The 23,235-nt window shown below is 38.5% G+C and overlaps 1 protein-coding gene across 2 annotated transcripts in view; it reads left to right on the top strand.

Annotated features, from left to right (window-relative positions):
• The first annotated feature begins 4,735 nt into the window (after window positions 1-4,735).
• Window positions 4,736-23,235, top strand: part of RASGRF2 (Ras protein specific guanine nucleotide releasing factor 2) — a 256,184-nt gene continuing 237,684 nt past the window's right edge. The window contains exon 1 of one of the 2 annotated variants that reach the window (XM_081294452.1): window positions 4,736-5,602. In XM_081294452.1, the coding sequence (XP_081150578.1) occupies window positions 5,315-5,602 (288 nt within the window). In that variant the 5' untranslated portion in view covers window positions 4,736-5,314. The remainder of the gene's footprint in view (window positions 5,603-23,235) is intronic. The other variant, XM_081294451.1, reaches the window with a different exon arrangement.

The following is a 23,235-nucleotide window of genomic DNA, read 5'->3' as shown; positions in this document are numbered from 1 at the left end:
ATTGTAAGGAACATTATATGGTTGAACAAAGTATGGTATCTTTCCTTGACTATCATTAGGGTCAAGATCTTCTCATTTATGTTTAATAAGTTTATGTTTCACAAAGTTATTTAAGCTGGGTAGTCTGGTCTCCGAGTCTTCAAGAAATCAGAAGATGACAATTAGAAGGTTGGGATGGAGTTAGTGGGAAGGAAAAGACTGTGTTTGTGAACAGGCATAGAAATTCAGAGAAGACTGCCATTCACAAGCACTTGGAAGGACACAGCATCTGTCACCATGCTCAGTTGTTTAGGTTGGTGACCGCACAGGGCTTCCTGCACAGATCCACACCCGTCCGGGGGAAGGGTTACCTCTTAATCACATAAAGGCACCATCCACTTACCAGGTTCAGGTTTTCAGGGCTGGGTGCACACACAGGGACAGCCTTGCCCTCATCTATCATCCCAGAGGGTGAGCCTTGTTCTAATTTGCATAAAAGAAACAGGCTAATGACAGCTGTGCTCTAGATGATAGTGTTAAAAACACTGACCTTCAATTATCAAGGAAATGCTAAATTATCTTAGCTTCTCAGTAAATATGCATGGCTTATTTATTTTAGTATACGAAGGATAAATTTGGGCTATCCAGAAGGTTAAGTTAGGTGAAACATCATAGGCATCAGATTAAGTGGTTTTATGGGCTCTGAGTAAATTCAGTTTTTATTGGCTCTGAGTATTTTGTATCTCATATTTGATAAATAAGGGATTCTGCTTGGTTAAAAGAATACTAGGGACAAGGAATAACTAATCCTTTTAGGTCATACATATTTAGGGAAGAACCCAGCTTTACAAGTAAGTATAATAGACAACACAGAAATGGATCTGCCCGCCAGGCACTATGGCGCATGTCTATTATCCCATCGGTTTGGGAAGATGAGGCAGGAGGGTCACAAGTTCAAAGCCAGCCTCAGCAATGGTGAGGCTCTAAGCAACTAAGTGAGACCCTGTCTCTAAATAAAATACAAAATTGGGCTGGGAATATGGCTCAGTGGTCGAGGGCCCTTGAGTGCAATCCCAGTACCCACCTGCCCCCCCAAAAAGCGTGGATCTGTGCAGAAGATGGTAACATGTATCCTTTAGAACCTGCCTGGGATCTTAGTGATCCTGCATTACTAAATACCCTGGTTTCCACATTTAAAAGCCATCAAAATGACAATTCCCTAAATGACCTGTCAGGCCAAGAAAAGGATCTTGGTAATACTTTGCCTTTGCTTAATATTGTTGGGGTGTAGCAAATGATACCTCCAAAAACCTGAAAAGGTCTTAAAAACAGGTTCAGGTCTGTAATCCCAGAAGGCTGAGGCAGTAGAATCCAAGTTCAAAGCCAGCTTCAGCAATTTAGCAGGGCATTTAAGCAACTTAAAGTGACCCTATGTCAAAATAAAAAAATAAAAAGGTGTGGAGATATGGCTTAGTGTTTAAGCACCCCTGGGTTCAATCCCAGGAACCAAAAAAAAAAAAAAAAAAAAAAAAACAGGAGAGCTTGCTCTGGAATTTCTGTACATGCATTAACATTTGACTGCAAGAGGAACACAACTGCCTTCCATCTGCACCTGTTTCTGGAGAGAAGCCTGAGGAATGTAACCACACCTGGACAGAATTCCTTTATAAGACAGCATCTGGGGGCTGGGGTTGTAGTTCAGTGATAGAGCCCTTGCTTGGCATGTGTGAGGCACTGGGTTCAATCCTCAGCACCAAAAGAATAAATAAATAAAATAAAGGTATGGTGTCCATCTACAGCTAAATAAATAAAGAAAGAAAGAAAAAAGAAAAAAAAGATTGTCTGTTCCTGGGCATATCCAAATTTTGAAGATTGTTTCTGGAACCATTCATTCTCCTAGCAAATTTAAACCCTTCAAAATTGTCTACATTTCTCATTCTCTTCCTATCCTATAGACAAAGGAGGCACATAAGCTTCTGAAATATTTTGGGCTAGAGGTTAATGACACTATGTCATTGCCTATGTGCACGAAATAAATTTGCGTTTTTTCTCCAATTTTTCTTCGTATATTTCAATAAAACTTCAGAAGGCAGAAGAGAAATTTCTCTTTGCCTGTAAAACATATTTCTCAAGGAACCCAGTGCTGAAGCATTTATGATTTACAGAAACCATAGGGAAAGGTCATTGCAAAAACTCGTACAGCTCAAAGTTCTACAAATAAAACAGTTTAGGAAAAGCAAAAAAATTAAAATTAAAAATTAAAAAAAATTAAAAAATTAAATCTACCTTCTGTGTCTGAAAGATAAGGCTTGAGTTTGGGATTTTGAAAAGCTGTGGATTAGGTTGTACACTTCTCACCCAGCAACCTGAGAAGCTTTGGACAATTCAGATACAATTTCTCTGTCCTTCCTTTCTCCCTCTCCTTTCTTCTTTCTCACTTTCTCTCCTTCCTTTTCTTCTTCTTTTTTTAAAAATTTTTATTTTCTGTCAAATTATCTGAATTCTACCTTAATCTACAAGTAGTAATTAGGATTTCCAGACATGGCAACTCATTGCTATTTTCCCCCTTTAATTTGCCTAGAAAAGGGTAAAGAGGATACCTTCACTATTGTCAGTGAGAAATGCTGTGTTGCCCTGAAAAATGCTCTTAAACTGGTCCTCTCAGAAAACAAACAATGACTTCACAGAGGAGCTTGTTCCCACCTACTTGGAACACTGTACCTTTTACCTACCAGCTTGATTAGCTGAGGGAAATCTCATTTCCATAACCACATGCCCTTTGTGTTTCAGGATGGCCCCATTCCAAGGATGCAGTTTCCATATGAAAAAAGGACAGAGGCCCACCAGACATTGGATATCATTTGTCCAGATTGTCCACAAATTTCTGGTTGTTTTAATCTCTTACCACCTTGCAGAATGATGTAAATTTGCAAATGTTTGTACCCTCTTCAACAATTTAATGACCAAATATTAAATTAACTACTAATTAAAATTTAATTTAATTCAACCACACAGGTGCCTACTTCCTTATGGTTGGTTCTCAGAACTGGAATGCACCCAAGAGAAGGAAAAAAAAAAAAAAGGCCCCCTGAGCCCATCACCATCTCCCCCGAAATTGGCCCAAAACATTGTGCAGTCTCTGTAACTTGTTTTTCTTCCACAGAACAATCAATGTCAGATCCCAGCTGGGGTAAACCCAAGCCAGCACAGCTCTGTCCTTTAGATATGTAAAAATATGTAAAAAGAATGACCACTGTTCTCATAGAGTCATTTCAAAATGTCAATTTTTCTATTATGCAGTTTTTAATAGTGAAAGTTTTTCTTGACAGTAAGATGCAAAAACCACTCAGCTGCTCAGTGAGGCAGAGTTAAAATATTCTGCAAAGGCAGCCTCTACAGAACAGGCAGAACCCCGCGGCTACCAATTTGTGAACACATAACTAGAGGGACAAGACAGGTGTATTGACACAGAGTCACTGCCCAGAAAAGCATTTTATTATAGTTTACTTTAAAAATAAACACTTTATGGCAAACTGTTTTAATGGTAAGTGACTACGGGGAATAAAAATTGTGTAGCAGAATCAAACACCAGGCCCTCCCTGGGGTTGCACTAGCTTTCTCTCAAAGCTGTGGGCACATCATTTCTTTTTCCACTTATATATTATAGGGGTGGGGGTGGGGTGTCCTTGGTTCTGTAGCTATAGCTCTGAAATTTGTTAATCAAATGAATTCCTGTCCTAGTATCCAGTGAGCCTGATAGCTTGGCTTCTGGGGATGGATTCTGCCCCCCGCCAGTCAGTAATGTCTCCCTTGGTGTTATTTTTTCCTGTTTGAAAACTCTGCACTGAAAATTTAGTTTCTTTTATTTTAATCTTGTAAAAAACAGGATTGCTGTGTCCAAGAGGAAGAAACATATCTGATGACTTTTGGGAACACTGGGCTGCTCTCATTAACTTTCCCTGTTCATTTAAAACACTACAAGAAAAGCCCAAGTTGCCATTTATAAAAGGCCACATTGGGACTCCTACTGCCATGGGAACATACCTGTGGGAGTGAGTGTGGGGCATGTGGTGTACTAGTGGGTCTGTGTAAATTTATGGATTTGTGTGAATTCGTATTTATCTGTTGTGTGTGTATAAGAATTTTGGGGTGCATGTGTTGTACATGTGTTTGTATGTGAATGCGTGTATGCGTATTCATTGTATATGTGTTTATGATTGCTTGTGTGAGTCTGTGTATAACAAGGTGTTTGTATTGTTTGTGAATAGGTTTATGTCTGTGTTGTTTATGTTAATGTGTATGACTGCAAATGTGTATGTGAGTATATGTTGTGTGTGAGTTTGTGTTTGAGCCAGCATCTCAATGCGAGCATGTGTGTTGTTACCTGCATAACAGTGTGTATTTGTACTTTTGTAAAAAGAAGTGCACACTGTGGGTGACATTTTCTATATGTGTATTTGTGTGTATTCTTGTTTGTATTAGTGTGACCATTGTGTAAATGTATATTTGTGCAAATGTATGCTGTGAGTGTACGTACGTATGTGTCTGTGCATGAATGTTCATTTGTATGTGTGTATTTGTGTGTATGTGCGCATTGCGTTTGTGTGAATGTATTGGTCTAAGTGTGCATTTTGTGAGTATGCATTTGTCTATGTGTATGTAAGTGTATTTTTTTGTGTGTGTGCGCTCACGCCTTGTGCCTGTGAGCGGGTGTGCAGTGCCTCCTGGTTCCTCGACCTTGCAGCTTTCTGCCCCATCCGGGCGGCGCTGGGGCAGAGGCCTGGGCCAGGGCAGGAAAGGGAAAAGCCCACACTGGGGTGAGCGCGCTGTGCCACCGCCGCCGCCACGCCACTGCGCCGACTTTGCCCTTTAAATCGGTCTCCAAGCCGATTACAGCTGATCTCCCACGTGACGTTTTACCTTCTGTCTCCCGGAGCGCGTTGCCCGAGGACAGTCCTTCTCTGCTGCCGCGCATAGCACCGCCCAGCCCGCCGCGGGGGCTCGGCTCCCGCAACTTTGGGCGAAGCGGCAGCGGGTTCCGGCGCCCTCGGGGACCGCTCTCCGCCCAGGCGTCCCAGGCTCGGCGACTTTCGTCTCGAGGGTAAGGCGGCGATCTAGCCGGAGAACGTGTTCAGGACCCTGCTCTGCGCCTCTCAGACCCGCGCGCGGCCGCTCCCCGGGGACTGGCAGGGTGCCCTGCGCGCTGTGTCGGGAAAGGGGGCGCCCTACGCCAGCCAGCACCAGAGCGGGCGTGCCCTCGGGGGAGACTGCCGAGCGATGGCCCTGAGGCTGGGGTGAAGCGGGAGGCCACCCGAACCTCCCTAGCCTTCTCAACATGCAGAAGAGCGTGCGCTACAACGAGGGGCACGCCCTGTACCTGGCCTTCCTTGCGCGCAAGGAGGGCACCAAGCGCGGCTTCCTGAGCAAGAAGGCGGCGGAGGCGAGTCGCTGGCACGAGAAGTGGTTTGCTCTTTACCAAAATGTGCTCTTCTACTTCGAGGGCGAGCAGAGCGGTCGCCCGGCGGGCATGTACCTCCTGGAGGGCTGTAGCTGCGAACGGACACCCGCGCCACCCAGGGCCGGCGCCGGACCTGGAGGGGCCCGGGACACTCTGGACAAGCAGGTACTACACACCTTCCCTTCTCAGTCTCCCAGTCTGTAACCTCAGCACACCCAAGCTGTTCTAACCCTAGGGAAGCATGTATTTGTGTGTGGCTTGGGAGTGAGGAGGGGGGTTTAACTGAGCTCAGGGATGGTGTTCCAAGATCCCCCTGCAGAGTCTGTGGCAGGACATCTCCTAGCGTCTCCCCACCTGCATATAGGGATTCTCCCATCTTCATCTCTCCCACCCCACCACCAAGTGATCAGTTGGAACAGGGACCCGGCTTTTTCCCAATCCTGATGAAGGTCGGGTCATTTCAGTTTCTCTGCTAACCATCCGGTGCTTTTCTAGAACTTGTTTAGAAGGATTTTGTGTGGTGATGTGTTTTGACACCTGTTGGATTTAGATTGGCAAGACCCAACTAACTTATTTGGGAAAGTTTGGTTTCTCCCTTACCCGCGGGCGCGTGTAGATTTCTTTACCTGCGGAGGATTGACCGCTGGCTGTGCTGGGAACTAACGGTGTTCTCAAAACCAAGAGACACTCCTGTCCGTCATTTTCAGTCAGTCCTTGTGGTTTAGGTCAGTTTACTTTGCTAAACATTTGACCTGATGGGGTCAGTTATGAAGGTAAATGTGTATCCATCCATTCTTCTTAGGGTTAATATTTGGTCGGCCACATTCTTGCTGTGTTTCAAAATGTGGGCATTTAAAAAGGACGCTTCTGTACTTTTTAATGAATGCTTTGAAATTAAGTGCGAGCTTTAAATTCTGGGTCACAATTTTGTAAGTTTTGTGGTGTGCGCAGAGGGTGGGGAGGAGGGACCTTCTAGATTTAGTAACCCCTGTCCCCCATTTCTGCAAATACAAAATATTTCTTTTCAATCACCGTTTGGTTATTAAAATAAAAGCAGACTAATTTTGTGCTCCCAAATGTTCTCACTTTGCTTCTAGATCCAAACCTTGTGGGTAGGGGTGCGGGGAGACTGATTGTCTTAGCTGTTGAATAAAAATATTTCGTAGCTGAATTTTCCATGCAAGTCAGACCAAACTGTATCTGCTGCAGACTACAGAGGCTGTGGGAGGCGCTAGCCAGGAAATAATGCAGAAGATACTTACCTAACCTCTTGGGGCTCATAAAACAATGTGTAAAATGAAAAGGAGTTAAAACTAGATCATTCAGAAGTTTCATTTTTTTTTCCACTTTGGTGTCACTGTAAATCATTAATGAACTTAACTGATTACACTTGTTATAACACAAATCCGAAATTTTAAAAATATGCCCTTTGGTGGTTGAGGGCATGTTCAGAGTCATTTGAAAAACTGATTTCCAACTTGGTAGGTATAAGCACTGGAAATATAAACATAAATTTCAAGTTGTGCATTTTAGAATTTAAATTAGAAGAGTTTTTGAGGAAACAGATTTTTTTCTATTGATGAGATTCTTTTTTTTTTTTTTTTAAATCGTGTATACCAATGCCCCACAGAAACCAAAACAAATAGGTTTTTAAGTTATTGTGTCTAAAATAAAAGAAGGTACTTTAATTTCTCTTTTTCTTTTTAGCTCTGGGTGGGGAGCTGTTACTTGTTACAACCTATATAGCTCTCTGACCTGTTATCATTATATGTAAACCAGTATTTTTCTACTTGGAAAATACTGGATTCTTATCTTCAGGACAGTTTTTCTTTAAGTCAGACTTTAATAAAGAAATGGAATTCTCAAATAGTTTGACTTTCATGTGGAAGTTCTAAAGAGGTCTTATGAGAAGTTTTTTCTCTTTTTACAATCATGTGAGTTATGACCATTTCTCAGTCATTTTATGCATCTTTAATATGAAAGGTTCTATGTAAGAAATTAGAAGCTTTCATATTTGAATCTAAAACTAAGATGTAGAGAAGCCACCATTCCAGAATAGATTCAAAGTAGGATTGGGAAGTCTCTTAAATTTTGTCTTATGTTAGACACGCTTTGGTGACTTGGGTTAGCCCAGCAGACTAATGCTTAATCTCTATGTCATAATAAGGCTGTCTATCTGGGCGTGTTTGAAGAATTAATAAGACAATGTTGTGGAAATAAGAAAGAAGGAGAAACGCTATATTAAATCTACGGTTTACGCCATTGGTTCCCTTTGGGTTAATTGTGTTTCTGTTATGATTGAATCCTCTCAAACTCTGAGGAGTCATGGACCTGAGTGACTGGTGAGCTTGAGGGAGGATGTGATCTCAAGGTCATCTTCTCCACATATGTTTCTAGAGCTTTTTCTGTAACTCTATCCTCAACCCTATAACCCTAGTTGAAGGTAAGAACTTGAAATAAGATTTCAAGAGACAGTAGTTTTCCTCCACCATGTTGCCTAGTGACTCTTTTAGACAAATCTCTTAATGTTTTCTCTGTCCCCACCCTGTGAAATCTCTATGTTGTAATATGTGAAAATTAAGCATTTGGAAATAACATGATTTTTAAACTGCCTTCCAATATGGGCAGTTTCTGTTTCCAAGGTTCAAATGGACGGCATGAGCTTTTAGCCTGTGGGGGATGTGAAAGGCAGTTTCACAGATTTAAAGATTATGGGAATCTGTAATAAACAGTGCATCTGAGAAGCTGAGGACAAGCAGGTGACTGAAACGGACATTCTGAAAAATCAGGTCAGCAGATATGCAGAGTTAGAGTAACATCATTGACAGAGATTTTTTTTTTTTTTTTTGTAGTACTGCAAGACTGAACCTGAGTACTCTACCACCGAACTACTTCTGCAGCCCCTTTATGTTTTATTTTGAGATAGGGTCTCTCTGTGTTGCCCAGGCTAGCCTCAAACTTTCAATCTTTTTGCCTCTGCCTCCTTAGTAGCTGGGATTACAGATGCATGCCAGCTGAGAGACATTCTTATCTTTTCCAATGGATGAAGACATATAGTGTCTTCAACAGTTACAATGATTGAAGTAATTCATGGTATACATTGTCTCTAAACATTCTTAAGAGTTTAAATTCTACTTCTAATTTTAAAATTATAATTAATTGTGTTTTTATGGTAATTACACAAAAACACTCATTATTTTGCTTTATTTAAATAATGATTCAAAGTAAATTGGTTGACCAAAGAAAAGAAAAAAATCCAAGGTTTTTTCTTTTTCTTTTTTTTAGCTTTTTGTCTAAAACTGTTTCCAGTTATGTGGGAAAACAAAAACAAAACAAACAAACAAAAAATGAAAGGTATTTGTCACTTTCCAAATATACACTGCTTCATGCATTTCTTAGTGTTTCAAGATTTCCCTTGAGACTCCTTGGCAGATTGCTAGGCTCTCTTATCAGCCTTATATGGTGACTGCTTTTTTTTTTGGCATAGTAATAGTGATATAATTGCAATGAATTTGGTTTTCTAAGTGGTTCCTTTTTGCCAAAATGATGTTTCTTTTCTCCAAATGTGTCTGGATAGCACTTCTTCTTAAGAAAGCTTCATTTAATGGGAAATGAAAAACTTCCCTCTCATTATAGGTAAGGGTGTTAAGGAGAAAGGGAACATGCATTTCTTAAGTACCTTCTGTATGTCTGACTTTGTGCTTGAAATATTATCCTCCATCACTTCATCTAATTTAAACTTCACTTTAGCTCTTGGAGATCGTTGTCATCATCATCATTTTTATTTTTACCTATGTTAATACTGAGGCTAGACCAGTTCTAGGTAGCTAATTAAAGTCCAACTCCAGATATGAAGAGTAACTATGCCATAGAATGCCTTGCTAAGGAGATTGTATTTAAAACTGATTTTTAAAATTTTTTTAGTTGTTGATGGACACAATACCTTTATTTAATTTTATTTATTTATTTATTTATTTTTATATGGTGCTGAGGATCGAACCCAGTGCCTCACACATGCTAGGTGAGCGCTCTACCACTGATCTTTAAGAAATGGAAAATGTGGATGAGATGGGAGTTGTGAATGTAATGTGTGAATCACTATTTTGTTCATTTATATTGCCCTTTGAAAACTATTTAAATCACTATTGTTAATTCTTGAGAAATACAACTGTAGACCAATATATGTTCATAGAAAAATTTGACTTACTTGAATTTAAAAACAATTTTTTTAGTCATGGTAGTTATGTGTCACAATGGGGTTCATTTTAACATATTCATAAATAAATATAACATAGTTTTCCCCATTTCCATCGTGGTACTATTCCCTTCCTTGCCTTCTTCCCTCCCCCTGGGATTTACTTTAAACAAACAATTTCATTGGGAATTCCTTTACTTCAAAGATGGACCTTTGTAGATACTTGTACTTGGTGTAAAAAGAACATATTCAGTGGCTGTGGCTGTGGCTCGGTGGTAGGGAGCTTGTTTTGCGCATGTGAGGCACTGGGTTCTATCCTCAGTATTATATAAAAATAAATGAATAAAGATATTGAAAAATAGATTTTTTTTTTAAAAAGCACACATCCCAGTTAGTCTGGTGTGTTTAAGTAGTTGTCTTGCCTGCTAGCAAGAGATGTGTACAACAAAAAAGCCTGCTTTCTTCTTCTTCTTCTAGTGATGTTAAAGTTTCTATAGCCCAACTGCCTTGTTTGGTGTGTGTGTGGGGGTATCTCCTTAGCTCTGCAAGTGTGTACTGTAGATACTTGTCATATTTGTGATGAATTAAGCATATTGATTTAATCTCAAAAGGGGTTCATGTTTATATTATTTTCCTATCACCTCATTACTATTATTTCCTGTCACCTTATTTTAACTTTCCTAACTTGATTACAAGAAAAATATTTTAATCCTTTTATTGAATTAGACAGAGTTACATGCAAACTCTTAAATATTTGCAGGGGGTATAGAGTGTGGATGGTGGATTTTTATTTTTGTTCATGTTGTTTAATTGATGTTTAATAAACAAATCCATGTTTTCTCTTCAACCTTTCCTTACTAACCACAAATAAAGGTAAAATGGAATAAATTTATATGCTAAGTCATATAAGATGTTTAAAAATACAATCTGGAGAACCAAAATAATTTATTACTTATACTTTGTAATTGTTCCTCCATTAAAATTAAGCAAAGAAAAGAAATTCATTGATTAGTAAAATTTAGTTATTTTAATTTTGACTACACCAGACCTACTGTTTTCAGATTATTGTATTTATTATTGAGAATTCAACATAGGAAAATCCATTTTTGATGTGATAGATGTACTCAAAACTATATTTTTATTTGATAATTATTTTTCTGTGGGTTTATTAAGTAACAACTATTTCAAATTTCAGAGAAAAATTGAGTGCACTATTGAGTGATGAAAAATATGTATGATAACTTTTTTATTTCTTTTGGAATTGAATAATAGAGACCTTACATTGGATAATAAACCTAGAGTATTTGTGATGGCCAAATGTTTTGTTGTTAGCAAGAGAATTATTTGTAGCTTATTATAAATTTTTGAAGTTGAAAATTAGAAAAATCATAGTTTACTAAAACAATTGTATTGCTATCTATGTAATACATATTATATTTTTAAATTGATTTTATCCACATTTTCCAATACTACTTAAAAATGTAGTCAATATTATAGTCAATATAACTTAAATTTTATAGAAAAGAAAATCTTATTCTTTAAGGTTGTTTTTTGATAAAATAAAGCAGATTGGCAAATGGATTTGTTTGGGTCTTAAATCCTAATTTTTACAACTTTAAAGTTACTTGGTGTTTTTATGCCTATTTATTTATCCTATAAGAAAGGAATGTGTGTGTGTGTGTGTGTGTGTGTGTGTGTGTGTGTATTGTTTATTAAGATTTTTACATTCAATCATTGAATATTAAACTGTTTATGCAGTTATATATGATGGGGGTTTGCAGATTTTCTGTGTATCATTGACATTTCAAGAGGTGAGTTACAATCTAATCTGTATAGTTGAGGGAACCTTATTTTTCAGTACTAAGGACGTGTAATGATTCTGTTATATTAATTACAGAAATATAAATTCTTCTCTGGAATCTGTTTACCTTAAATAAAGCCCTGTAAATAGCCCTGCACTGCATAAAGACCGTTGAACCAACGATGGACTGCGTACCCCACAGTAACTGTAGCACACAGTGTGGGTTTGCAGTGGGCTATACCATCTAGGTTTGTATAAGCACACTGTAATGTCCACTAAATGAATTCACTGAATGATGTATTTCTCAGTAACATATGATTGTGTAAGTAACATCTTAGTAAATGAAACTAGAAATAATGTTTGTTAGGTATGGACATAGTACTGTGTGAAATATTTGACTCTTTTGTAATATTTGGCCCTTCTAAAAACTCACCAGTCTTCCAGATTATTCATTATATTTCCATTGGTGTAACATTTAAATTTTAGTTGATTGAGTTAAAATACATTAATTTGGCACCACTAAAGGATATATGTTACTATTTTTGCCCAAGGAGTTGAAATATGATTGTGATATATATTTTTTTTGGGAAAAAAAAAGAACAGTAGCAGTTTTTGTGTTTTTTAAAAATTGTTTTTGCAGAAAATATTGGCATTGGTAGATGGAACAGAGATGCAGAAAGCACATGTTCTCAAAGTTTTCCTTTTTATTGGCACTTTAAAAGCTTATGATTCAATGAAAAATAAAGGTTCAAATAATTTTCCCTGAAACTCCTCACAGTGACTGCAAAATACTCCAAATATAATTTTAAAGAAAAGGCAGAAAAAAAACCCCAAATTTGAGTTGATATGTATTTATTTAACTATTAAGTGTTTTGTTGTTGTTGATGATTTTGAACTGTGAAGGAAGAAACAATAAAGAAAGTTTGGGTTGTCTAGCTGGGTGCAGTGGTGCATGCCTGTAATCCCAGTGGCTTGGGAGGCCGAGGCAGGAGGATTGCAAGTTCAAAGCCAGCCTCAGCAACTTGGCAAGGCCCTAAGCAACTTAGTGAGACTCTGTCTCAAAATAAAATATAAAAAGGGCGAGGGACATGGTTCAGTGGTTCAATCCCCCCCCCCCAAAAAAAAATGTTGGAGAGGTTTATATAAGAACAATTATAACATCAGAGTTCATTAAATTGAATTATAATTCTCATAAGATTTAAGAAGATACAAATAAAATGAGGTAAAACAATCTATGCTTAAAAATAAAATTTATTGATTATCTTGTGCTTCATTTTAAAGAACGTAGTCCACTGTTTGACTTTTCTAATACTTGCGATAGGACATTGCTGAGGCTTGTGATAATCATACAGCAGGGATGTGAGGGATTCTAGCTGCTGGTATTCAGCATTATTTTCGGGTTCCTGAGATGTTTTATTCTGTCAGTGTCTGATTTAATTTAGACAATGCCTGAATCACTTCCTGAACTGTGTTTATGAGCCCATGCCATTCTTGTGACTAATGAGAATGGTGGGGTTAGTCCTTGCAAACAGACGCCTGTTTGAGAGCTTGGAGCTTTCCTGGGGTTAGCAGTGGGGGAACAGGGAGGTGATAACTTGGTCTCCCATTATGTAACAGTGTCACTCATTACAGAAGTATCATGATGAGACAATGCTAGTGATTCACAGGAATTGGAGGCCACTCATATCCAATATGAATTTGCTTTCTTCTACCTTTAAGGATATCCATGTCCAGGTGAGGTGGAGGTTCATTCAGGAGTTAAACTGTGTAGCTTTCAGTCTTGGCTCCACTACCTTCGAGAGACATGATCTTGAACAATTTCTCTTTCTAAGCCTGATTCTCAGCCTGGGGGATAGGGATTATGACCACACTGACCTCACTGGGTTGTTGTGAGGCCGTGGGCAATAATCCAGGCCAGCTCCTAGCATAGGGCCTGGCACAGGGCAAGCAGTGAGCACATTCGTCAGCTAGCATTTTTGTTACTTACTTTCCAATACAATTCTTCTCTGATTTTCATCTTTTTTGCTTTCATTATTAAGAACACTTAGGAAGTTTTTTCCATCCTTCCACTTTAAAAAATTCTTTAACACATACAAAATAGAATAGTTTACAGAATGCCATCATCCAAACTCTTCAGCTTTCTGTCATTTTTTATTATGTCTGTTTCCCTCCACATGCACTCCCCCTCCCCATTATCTTAAGGCAAGTCCCAGACATTGTGTTATTTCACTTGTACATTAAATTTTTTTTTCTTTTCCTCTTTGGCGTAGTCTTGTTTGGCAATGAAGATTGCACTAGATGTAGCTCTGAAAAGAACTCTCTTGGAAAGAGTTTGTTATAGTGTTTCTGTTAGAATGAGTGTTATCATAATGGCAGTCATCTTTTTGTTTCTTTGGTGCTATAATAAAGGAACAAACCAAAGACAGTTGTTGTGAAGATATAAAATGGTAGAATTAACTTTCCAATAAATTCCAGTGTGTGAAATCCTAAAGAAAAGAAACGAAGAAGTCAGTTGTTTAACCAGGATCACAGTGAAAGAATTTTTCATAATTTGACCCCATTCTATGGGGCAATTAGATTATTGATGATCTCTCATTGAAAGATCTCTTTTTTTAATTGGAGTCTATTCACCAAAGTCATTGAGTTGTCTTCCATTTAGAGTGAAGAATGAGTTTTGGCCACTGTTGCTGTGGATGCTGCTTCTCGCTCAGTGCTTTGCACAGCTTTGCAACAGTGAGGACATTATCTATAAACCAATGTTTCATTCATTTTTCAGAATCAATCCTGAGGACCAACAGCTAGACAATGTTATTTTAAGGCAATTGCCAAGGCTTCATTTATCAAGAATGGAGTTCATTTTTCTAGTATTGGCACAGTTTTTAGGGTTAATTGGTTTCTTGTATATGATGGATTGTGTTATGCCCTTTTGATTGCAAGGGAGAAATATGAACTCAGATTGTCTTAAATAAAGGTCACATCTCAGTGTGGGGGGACAGTGAGAAATATTGTAAGGTAATCTAAGGGTGAATGGTTCTCTACCTTATTGGGACTTATCTCTTCTTTGGATGATGCTCCTGATTGATCTGGTTTTCAGTGTATTGATGTCTTGTTAATTCCCGCTGTTTCTGTCTCCTCATAGCTTCTGCTTCCCCAGATTTCAGGTTGCCATACCCGCCATGGTACTGATTTCAACATTTTGATTCCATTTTTCTTGTCTTTTTTTTTTTTTTTTCCTGGATCAGCAAGTTCTTCTTCCTTCAGTGGTGAAGTCAATCCGTCAAACACCTGATGTGGCTCATTTTCAGGAAAGAAAATGGCCCTGCTTTTTTTTTTAAATTTCAGTTTTTACCATAGCACATCTCTATTTATTTAGTCTCATATTCTTGTGAGATAGAATATGATTATTCAGTTTATATGTTAAGGTCAGACAAAATCACTGGCCTGTCACGGATCTGTGAATCAACTGCAAGACAGTGCGTGCTGTGGATGAGGGAGTTTCATGGAAAGTTTGGCGGGTTTGATAGACATAAGTATTGACCCATCTAGTTACTTCATCAAGCTAGTAATTTTATTTTCACCAACCTAACATTTGTTCCTCACGATAAACCACATTGTCTCCTTTCAGTAGCAACTTTCTCACCTTATCTGCACCACAATATGATTTCTGGCCTCTGGTCATGTAATGCCTCCAGTACTGTTCAAGGGTCATATTTGTAATGATTTTTTACTTTTTAATATTTTAGAGATTATTTAAATACTGTTATTTTAAAGTAAATTAAAACAAAACTCTTTTTTTTCTGAGTGTAGTATATACACAGAAAAGTACATAAATCACAAGTGTGACACTTGATGTATTTTCACAAAGTCAGTAAATTTTTTGTGATCAGCATCTAGATTGAGCAATGGACATGATCAGGCCTCTAGAAACTAACCTCAGGGGTACCCACCATCCTTCCTTGTGACACCATTAGTTACTTTTTCCCAGTTATGAACTTCATATACCCAGGCCCACACTGCATTTTTTCTATGTCAGGCTTCTTTTCCTCAATAAGATTCATCCATATTGTTAGATGTTGCAGTTTGTTCCTTTACATTTCTTTGTTTCTACTGAGTGAGTATACAACACTTTCTTTATCCGTTTTACTGTTGATGGACATTTGGGTTGTCTTTAATATGGAGTTATTACAAATAGTACTATGAAAATTTGTACATAAGTCATTTGGTGTACATACATGTATACCTTTTGTTGATTATGCATACTCAGAAATGAAGTTGTTCAAAGGATATATATATATATTTATGGGTATGTGTGTGTGTGAGTGTGTGTGTGTGTGTATATATATATATATATATATATATATATATATATATATATATATTTCAATTTCAATATTATGGATTAACAATTTTTAGGGTTAATTGGTTTCTTGTATATGATGGATTGTGTTATGCCCTACATAGTTCTACAAGGATGCTCCCACCAGCAGCATGTAAGAATGCCATTCTCTTGAACAAGACAAGGGTGTCATGTCTCACTAGTTCTATTCAGTATAGTATAGAAGTTCTAGCCAGAAATTATGCAAGAGAAGGAAATAGAATGGATAAAAATAGGAAAGGAAGAATTCAAATTATCACTGTTTTCAGATAATATGATCCTATACTTAGAAGACCCAAAAAGCTCCACCAAAAGACTGCTAGAGCTAACAAATTCAGCAAAGCAGCAGGTTACAAAATCAGCGTGCAAAAATCAATAGTTTTCCTATTCACCAATAATGAACCTGCAGAAAAGGAAAACAATCCCATTAATAATAACCTCAAAAAAAAAACTGGAAATAAATCTAACCAAGGAGGTGAAAGACCTCTTAATGAAAACTGTAGAAACTTAAGAAATTAAAGAAGGCAGAAGAAGACAGACCTCCCATGTTTGGGTAGGAAGAATTATTATCATTAAAATGACCATATCACCAAATGCAATATACAGATTTAGTGTAATTCCCATCTAAATACGATGGCATTCTTCACAGAATTAGAAAAAATGGTTCTGTATTTTTTCTAGATGGAACAGTTCTTTTATTAATTTACAACAAAAGGCCCAGAATAGCCAAAGCAATTCTAAACCAAAAAAGTAAAAAAACAAATAAACAAATAAAAAAACCCCAAACAACAATACTTGGAGGTATCACAATTCCTGATCTCAAATTATAACAGAGCTATAATAACAGAAGCTGCATGGTACTGGCATAAAAACAGACACATAAAGCAGTGGAACAGAATAGAAGATACAGAAACAAATCTGCATAGGTACAGTGATCTGATCCTTGACAAAGGTATCAAAAGACATGTTGGAAAAAGGACAGTCTTTTAAAATGGTGCTGGGAAAACTGGTTATCCATAAGAATGAGACCAGATCCTTCTCTGATCCTGCACAAAAGTCAACTCAAAATGGATCAAAGACCCAGGAATTAGACTAGAAAGTTTTAAACTCTTGAAAGAAAATGTGTCTCCTTTCAGTAGCAACTTTACACTCTCACCTTATCTCACCACAATATGATTACTGGCCTCTGGTCATGCACATATAGGTGCAAACAACAACTTCTTCCTCAAGAAGCAGCAGCTTTAGGAAATAATACCAAGAATTAATAAATTGGATGGCATCAAATTAAAAAAGCTTCTGCACAGAGAAGGAAATAATTTAGAATGTGAAGAGAGAATGGGCGAAAAATCTTTGCTAGCTACTCTTCTGACACAGGATTATTATTCAAAATATATAAAGAACTTAAAAAACTTACCACTAAAAGAAATAACCCAATCAATGAATGAACAAATGAACTAAACACTTCTCTCAAGAAATACAAATAACCAACAAATAAATTTTAAAAATTGTTCAAGATCTTTAGCAATAAAAGAAACAAATCAAAATGACACTGAGATTTTTATCTTATTCCAGTTAGAATGACAGAAATCAAGAATACAAATAACAGTAGATGCTGGAGAGGGCATGGGTAAAAAGTTTTACTTTTACACTGTTGCTGGGATGGTAAATTAGTACAACCACTATAGGTATGGAGGTTCCTCAAAATATTAGGAATGGAGCCACCATATGACATAAGTATACCACTCCTCAGTATTTGTCCTGAAGAATTGAAGTCATCATACTATAGTGGTACATGCATATCCATATTTATAGCATCACAATCCACAATATCCAGTCTATGGAACCAGCATAGGTGTCCATCAGTGGATGAATGCATAAACAAAGTATGGTAAATATACACAATGCAGTTTTATTCATTCATAAATAAGAATGAAATTATGTCATTTTCAGGAAAATAGATGGAACTTGAGACTGTTATACTAAGAGAAAGAAGTAGAACTCAGAAATCAAAGGTTGTGTTTTCTCTCATATGTGGAAACTGAAGAGGTTAAAGGAAAAGAAAGATGTGGAGGATGGGATTTCATGAAAAGCAAAAGGAGATCAGTAAAGAAGAAGAAAGGGACCAGGGGAGGGTGGGGTGGAGGGAAAGGGAAATACTGAGGAACAATTTTAACAGATTGTATTGTTATATCATGTGCATGTACATATATGTGATGACAAATTAGATTCTACTATTATGTATCCAGTAAAAAAAATATGGAAAAGGGTCTGGGGATGTAGCTCAGTGGCCTAGCACACTCAAGGCCTTTGGTGCAATGCCCAGCACCTCAAAAAAAAAAAAATACTCTACATTCTCTCAACTCTTGGTATTACTTGTTTACTGTTTGGCTATTCTGTTTTAAAGTGCTTATTTGATCTTTATCCACTTTTTATTGAATTGATTTATAGGAGTTATAAGTGTTTAGGTAATGAATTATTAATTTTGTACATCATAAATGGTTGAATATTAGAATTTTACACACACACATACATACACACAAACACACTCATACACGCATACATATAAAATGAAGATATGAGTCCTTTGTCAATGATGTGTGTTAAAGATATTTTCTCCTAGCGTCTTTCCTTTCTACCATCTCAGTGGTTGTCTTTGTTGTTGTTGTGTCTGTTTTGCGGGTCGGGGATTGAACCCAGACCCTCACTTATGCCAAGTGCTCTACCACTGAGACACACCCTTTATGGTGTCTTTTGATGAACAGAAGTTATGAACTGTATAGTACAAGTTGTGTATCTTTTTCTTTGTGGCATTTGTCTGAGCATGAAGTGAATGGGGATGAGGACAATGTCAGGAGCTGCCTTGTGTGGAAGATGCAGGAGTGGGGCCCTCCCCTGCTGCTCTGATATATCTGTGTGTTCAAAGCCATCAGATAGGTCCCAGAAGACCCATGTAAATAGCATGTGTATCTTACAGCAGTTTAGATTGCCACACCAGGGTGGATGTTTTCCTTATGGAGGAAGGCTCTCAGGGCAATTGAAAAAACAAAAAAATTATAATGTTCTTCTACCTCCACCCTTTTGGTGTTCCTTCCCCAGAGCCTGGGTTGTTACTTTTTCCTCATCTCCACAAAAATCCGGGCATTTTGTGGAGGTGGAGGAATGTGGGTATCTAGCTCCAACTTTACCTTCTTCTCTACTTACACCTAAACCTTTCATCTGGAAGGGTCCAGCACCAGAGAAACAAGGAAACTTCATACAAGTTAACCAGAGTTAAATGTGAACCCCTGAGGCCTCTTTCAGCTATGCTGCCCCCTGGAGGGTGTGCCCACCAGGCTGGCCTGGGCGTGCTGTGAGGGAAAGAAGGTGGTTGGTATCCAGCATTGTTGGAGGCAGAATCCTCAGTTCTCAAAATAGGTCTTTGCAATACTCCGTAATCACCCTATAATCATTCTTCCCATCCCTTTATCTTGATCATTATTCAAAAGTGGCCAAGAAGAGGATATCTTCTCAGCGGAATTCAATGATTAAAATGCCTTACTAAAATATGTAGAAACAAATGAAGGAGAAAAAGTAGGGCAATCAGTCTATTGTTAGTTTCAAGGACCACAATGGTATGGCTGGACACAGATGACCAGTCACCTGATAAAGTATCAACAGTAGTGAGACAACCCTGAGAACCAATCTCAGGAGCAGGAGGGTACTGCTGCTAGCAATATGACCTCTCCTCTTGTAAGACAAATGGTCAGCTTTTGGTAGGAGCCCTCAGTCTGTCACATAGTGGTGGCCTCTGCATTAGAAGAAGAGCCATAATGATCAGCAGCTTGATTTCATTTGGTCCCATCAAAGAATTGGTCCTCACTGGGAACATCTACATATGCGTTCAGTTAGCAGCCATGATTTGTTTCCAGGGTTGTTTTGCCTTGGAAGGGTCTCTTTAATCTGCCAGGCTGCAGTTTTCCACATGGCAGACCAAACAGCCATGCCAATTGTCAACTACCCCAAAGTCTGAGTTTTGTCCTCTGAATGGAACAACAGCATCTGCTTTTGCTTCTGCATGGCCAGCACTGAGGCTGAATAGCTGTAGCACCCCAGGCAGCATCTCTGGTCTCAGCTTAGCCTAACCATCAGGCCCAGGCATTTAGGGAATCAATCTCCAGGAGTCAAATGGCTTTGCTTCCAGTACCAGAGTAGGGAATCCACTCAGAGGGAATCTTGCTACTCTTTTTTTGCAGGGTGAGGGGCTGTTCCTACTAAGTTGCTAGGCTGGCCTCAAACATGCAATTTTCCTGCCTCAGTAGCTGGGATTATTGGCATATGCCACCATGCCCAGCTTGTTTTTTAAAATGTAAAGCTGAAATGCTGCTGGGGCCAACCCAGCTATATCCTTGAATATTTGTCATTTTCTTTTGACAAGCAAAGTTTGGCCCTCCCACATTTGTAGATCTTTGTAGGAATTTTAGGACAGAGAGTCACAAAGTTTCATCATCAGTTTCAGCAAAGGCTTAGCAGCAGACCTATAGTTGCTTGTATGCCCTGTAATTTTGATTGAATGCTGGACATTGTGTATGAACAGTAGAAGTCCTTTGAGGCCCTGGATGATTTTATTTTCCTCCAGAGGAGGTTTACTTGTGCTTTCTTGCAGGCATTAGTGTGGGGGTTTGTTATATTAATCAATTCTGAGATGAGCTGTCAGCTGGGTGTTGGGCTTTGTGAGAGCTTGTCAGCGGCCGGTTTGCTCCAGTTTCTAAAGTCAAGTCTTTCCAGTGTCCTATCTGGAATTCTAAGATGTTTACACAATTCTTCCTCCTTCCTTTCCTCAGCCCCGAAAGAGTGCCAAACATGCAGCGCTGGTTCCCAGCCTTTTAGCTACGCTTTCTGCTTGGCTTTTAGCTTCTTGGCTTTGTAAACCTGTAAGTTGGCAAATGCCTTGAGAGGAAGAACTTCCCAGATTGTCGACTCAGTAGTTTATCTCCTTTCTCTCAGGTGGCTATTTCTCATGGCTTGGCTGTTAGCCCAGTGATACTTTCAGATACCTTTTTTTGTGTGTGTTGTTTCCAGCTTTTGAAATTATTCTGTGTGTGTGTTGGGGGCGGGGGGAATGGTGGTTTCTGTAACAAGCTATTTGGCCATTTACTACTTAGCAATGAATTTTTTTTTACATTTTTTTTAGTTGTAGAGAGACACATAATATCTTTGTTTTTATTAATTTATTTCTTATGTGGTGCTAAGGATCAAACCCAGTGCCTTACACATGCTAAGCAAGCGCTCTGCCACTGAGCTACAGTCCCAGCCCAGCAATGAGTTTTAATATTGAGTCTAACAATGTGTGAAACTCCTTGCAGAGCAGTGAAGAAATGATCTTTTTATTACCCTGGAAACTTGTATGTTAATTACATTTAGTTCAATAGTCAAAAATTACTAAGAAGTGATAAATCACTAATCCTTATTTTACCAATTTAATTTTGGAACATCTTTGATATAGATATTTGAACCAAATAAAACAAATATAATTTTGTAGTTATAATATTATTTTTATAGATGTTTACCTTCATGTTACTCACAGGTGGTGAGGTGTCTAGGTATACACACACACACACACAAACACATACACATATACACCACCCCCCCATATATATATTTATATCTTTTCTGTGATGCTGTGTGGGGATCCAATCCAGGGCCTCACCCATGCTAGGTAAGTGCTCTACTACTGAGCTACACCTCTAGTCTAGCAAGGTGTCTATTTTGATGGTACCAAGGCACCGTTCCCATTCATTCTTCACACGGTGAGTTTAAATTTTGCTTTTAAATAGATTGCTTAGATCTGATGGCTGGCTGGCTATGTATATCTATCTGGCATCTATTTTAGTTGGTGAACATTTATTTTAAAGCCATTATCTTTCTGCAGGTATAAGTCAGCTCTTCTTAGAAAGTAAAATAAAATTAAATGATTTCATTTAGGACACTAGCTTTTAGCTTTTTGTGAACATTGTTTTATATTATACTATTGTAGAAGTCATCGTTAATTTAATGCTAAGTGCTTTACAAATATATCTCACTTAATCTTTACAACCTTGAGATGACGCTGACTTGATTATTTTGCAGAAAGACACTGAGCTTGGAGTGGCTTAGTAATTCACCCAGATCAAACCTTTACTAAATGGGAAACCTGGTTAATAGAACCAGATTTAGTAAGTTAGTATTTGTTGAGCTTGAGCCTTAGCTAGGGGCTGGAAATACATGACCTGAGGAAAGCCTTAGAGCTAGTTTAAAAACCTCTATGATTCCTATGTTCTGGGCCCCGTGTTAAGGCCCTGAGAGCTAGGGCATGGCAGGGAGTGGGGTGCTAGTGAATAGTCAGTGTGGAAGAACCCTCTCTCTTCCTCCCTTCCTTTATTTCAGCGTTGGGGATTGAACTCAGGGTCTTGTGAACATTAGGCAACTGTTGTACCAATGATCTAAACCCCAGTCTGAATCCAATGCCTTTCTATGGTGCCTCTTGATTTGCAGCTCAGGTTTCTTTCTTGTTGTTTGTCCAGCACCATCGGCACTGAAGATATAGAAGACATAACCTTCTGCTATTTTGGTTTGGATATTGAGGTGTCCCCCAAAAGCTCTTGTGTGAAACAATGCAAGAAGGTTTGGAGGAGACGTGACTGGGTTATAGCTTTAACTTAATTGGCGAATCAATTCATGATGGGATTAACTGAGTGGTAACTGGAGGCAGGTGAGGTGTTGCTAGAGAAAGTGGTTCATTGCATGTGTGGCTATGGGGTATATATTTTGTATCTGGAGAGTGAAGTCTCTCTGCTTCCTGATCACTGTGTAAGCTGTTTCCCTCTGCCATGCTCTTCCACTATGATGTCCTACATCACCTAGATTCCACCCCTACCCCCAATAGAGCCTGCTCTCTATGGACTGAGATCTCTGAAATGATGAGCCCCTAAATAAATGTTTCCTCCTCTGTAGTTGTTCTGGATGGGTCTTTCAGTCACAGCAGCAAAAAAGCTGACTAAAACATCTGTCATCTCAGACCTTGCCTATGCCATATAGCTCTTGACGCTGAACAGAAATTTTCTTACATTTTAATGCCAGTTTATATCCTCATTGCTTTGATTGATGGTACCACTTTTTGGCCACTAGGGCTAACTAGATTTCGGTCCCAGAGCACTGAAGGCTGCTGCCTGGAATGTTGGGGAAAGAAGGATCATGCTTGCAACCTGTGCCTTTAGCGTGCATGTACTTATGTGATATTGGGCCTTCCTCTGTGCACAGTCTTGCTGTTTTGGACCATAGTATCCTCTTGTATTGGTTTGGTTGGCAAGTTTTACCTTCTGTTTGGACTCATGCATTAAAATGGTTGAACAGTAACATCCTGTTGTTGTAGATCCCCAGGGAACAATTTCTTCCTAGAATTATTATTATTG

Source organism: Spermophilus citellus (genome assembly GCF_964194105.1).
Source record: "Spermophilus citellus genome assembly, chromosome: 1".
Taxonomy (NCBI): Eukaryota; Metazoa; Chordata; class Mammalia; order Rodentia; family Sciuridae; genus Spermophilus; species Spermophilus citellus.
The sequence above is the reverse complement of the archived record's forward strand: the minus strand, read 5'-3'. Positions and strand labels throughout refer to the sequence as shown.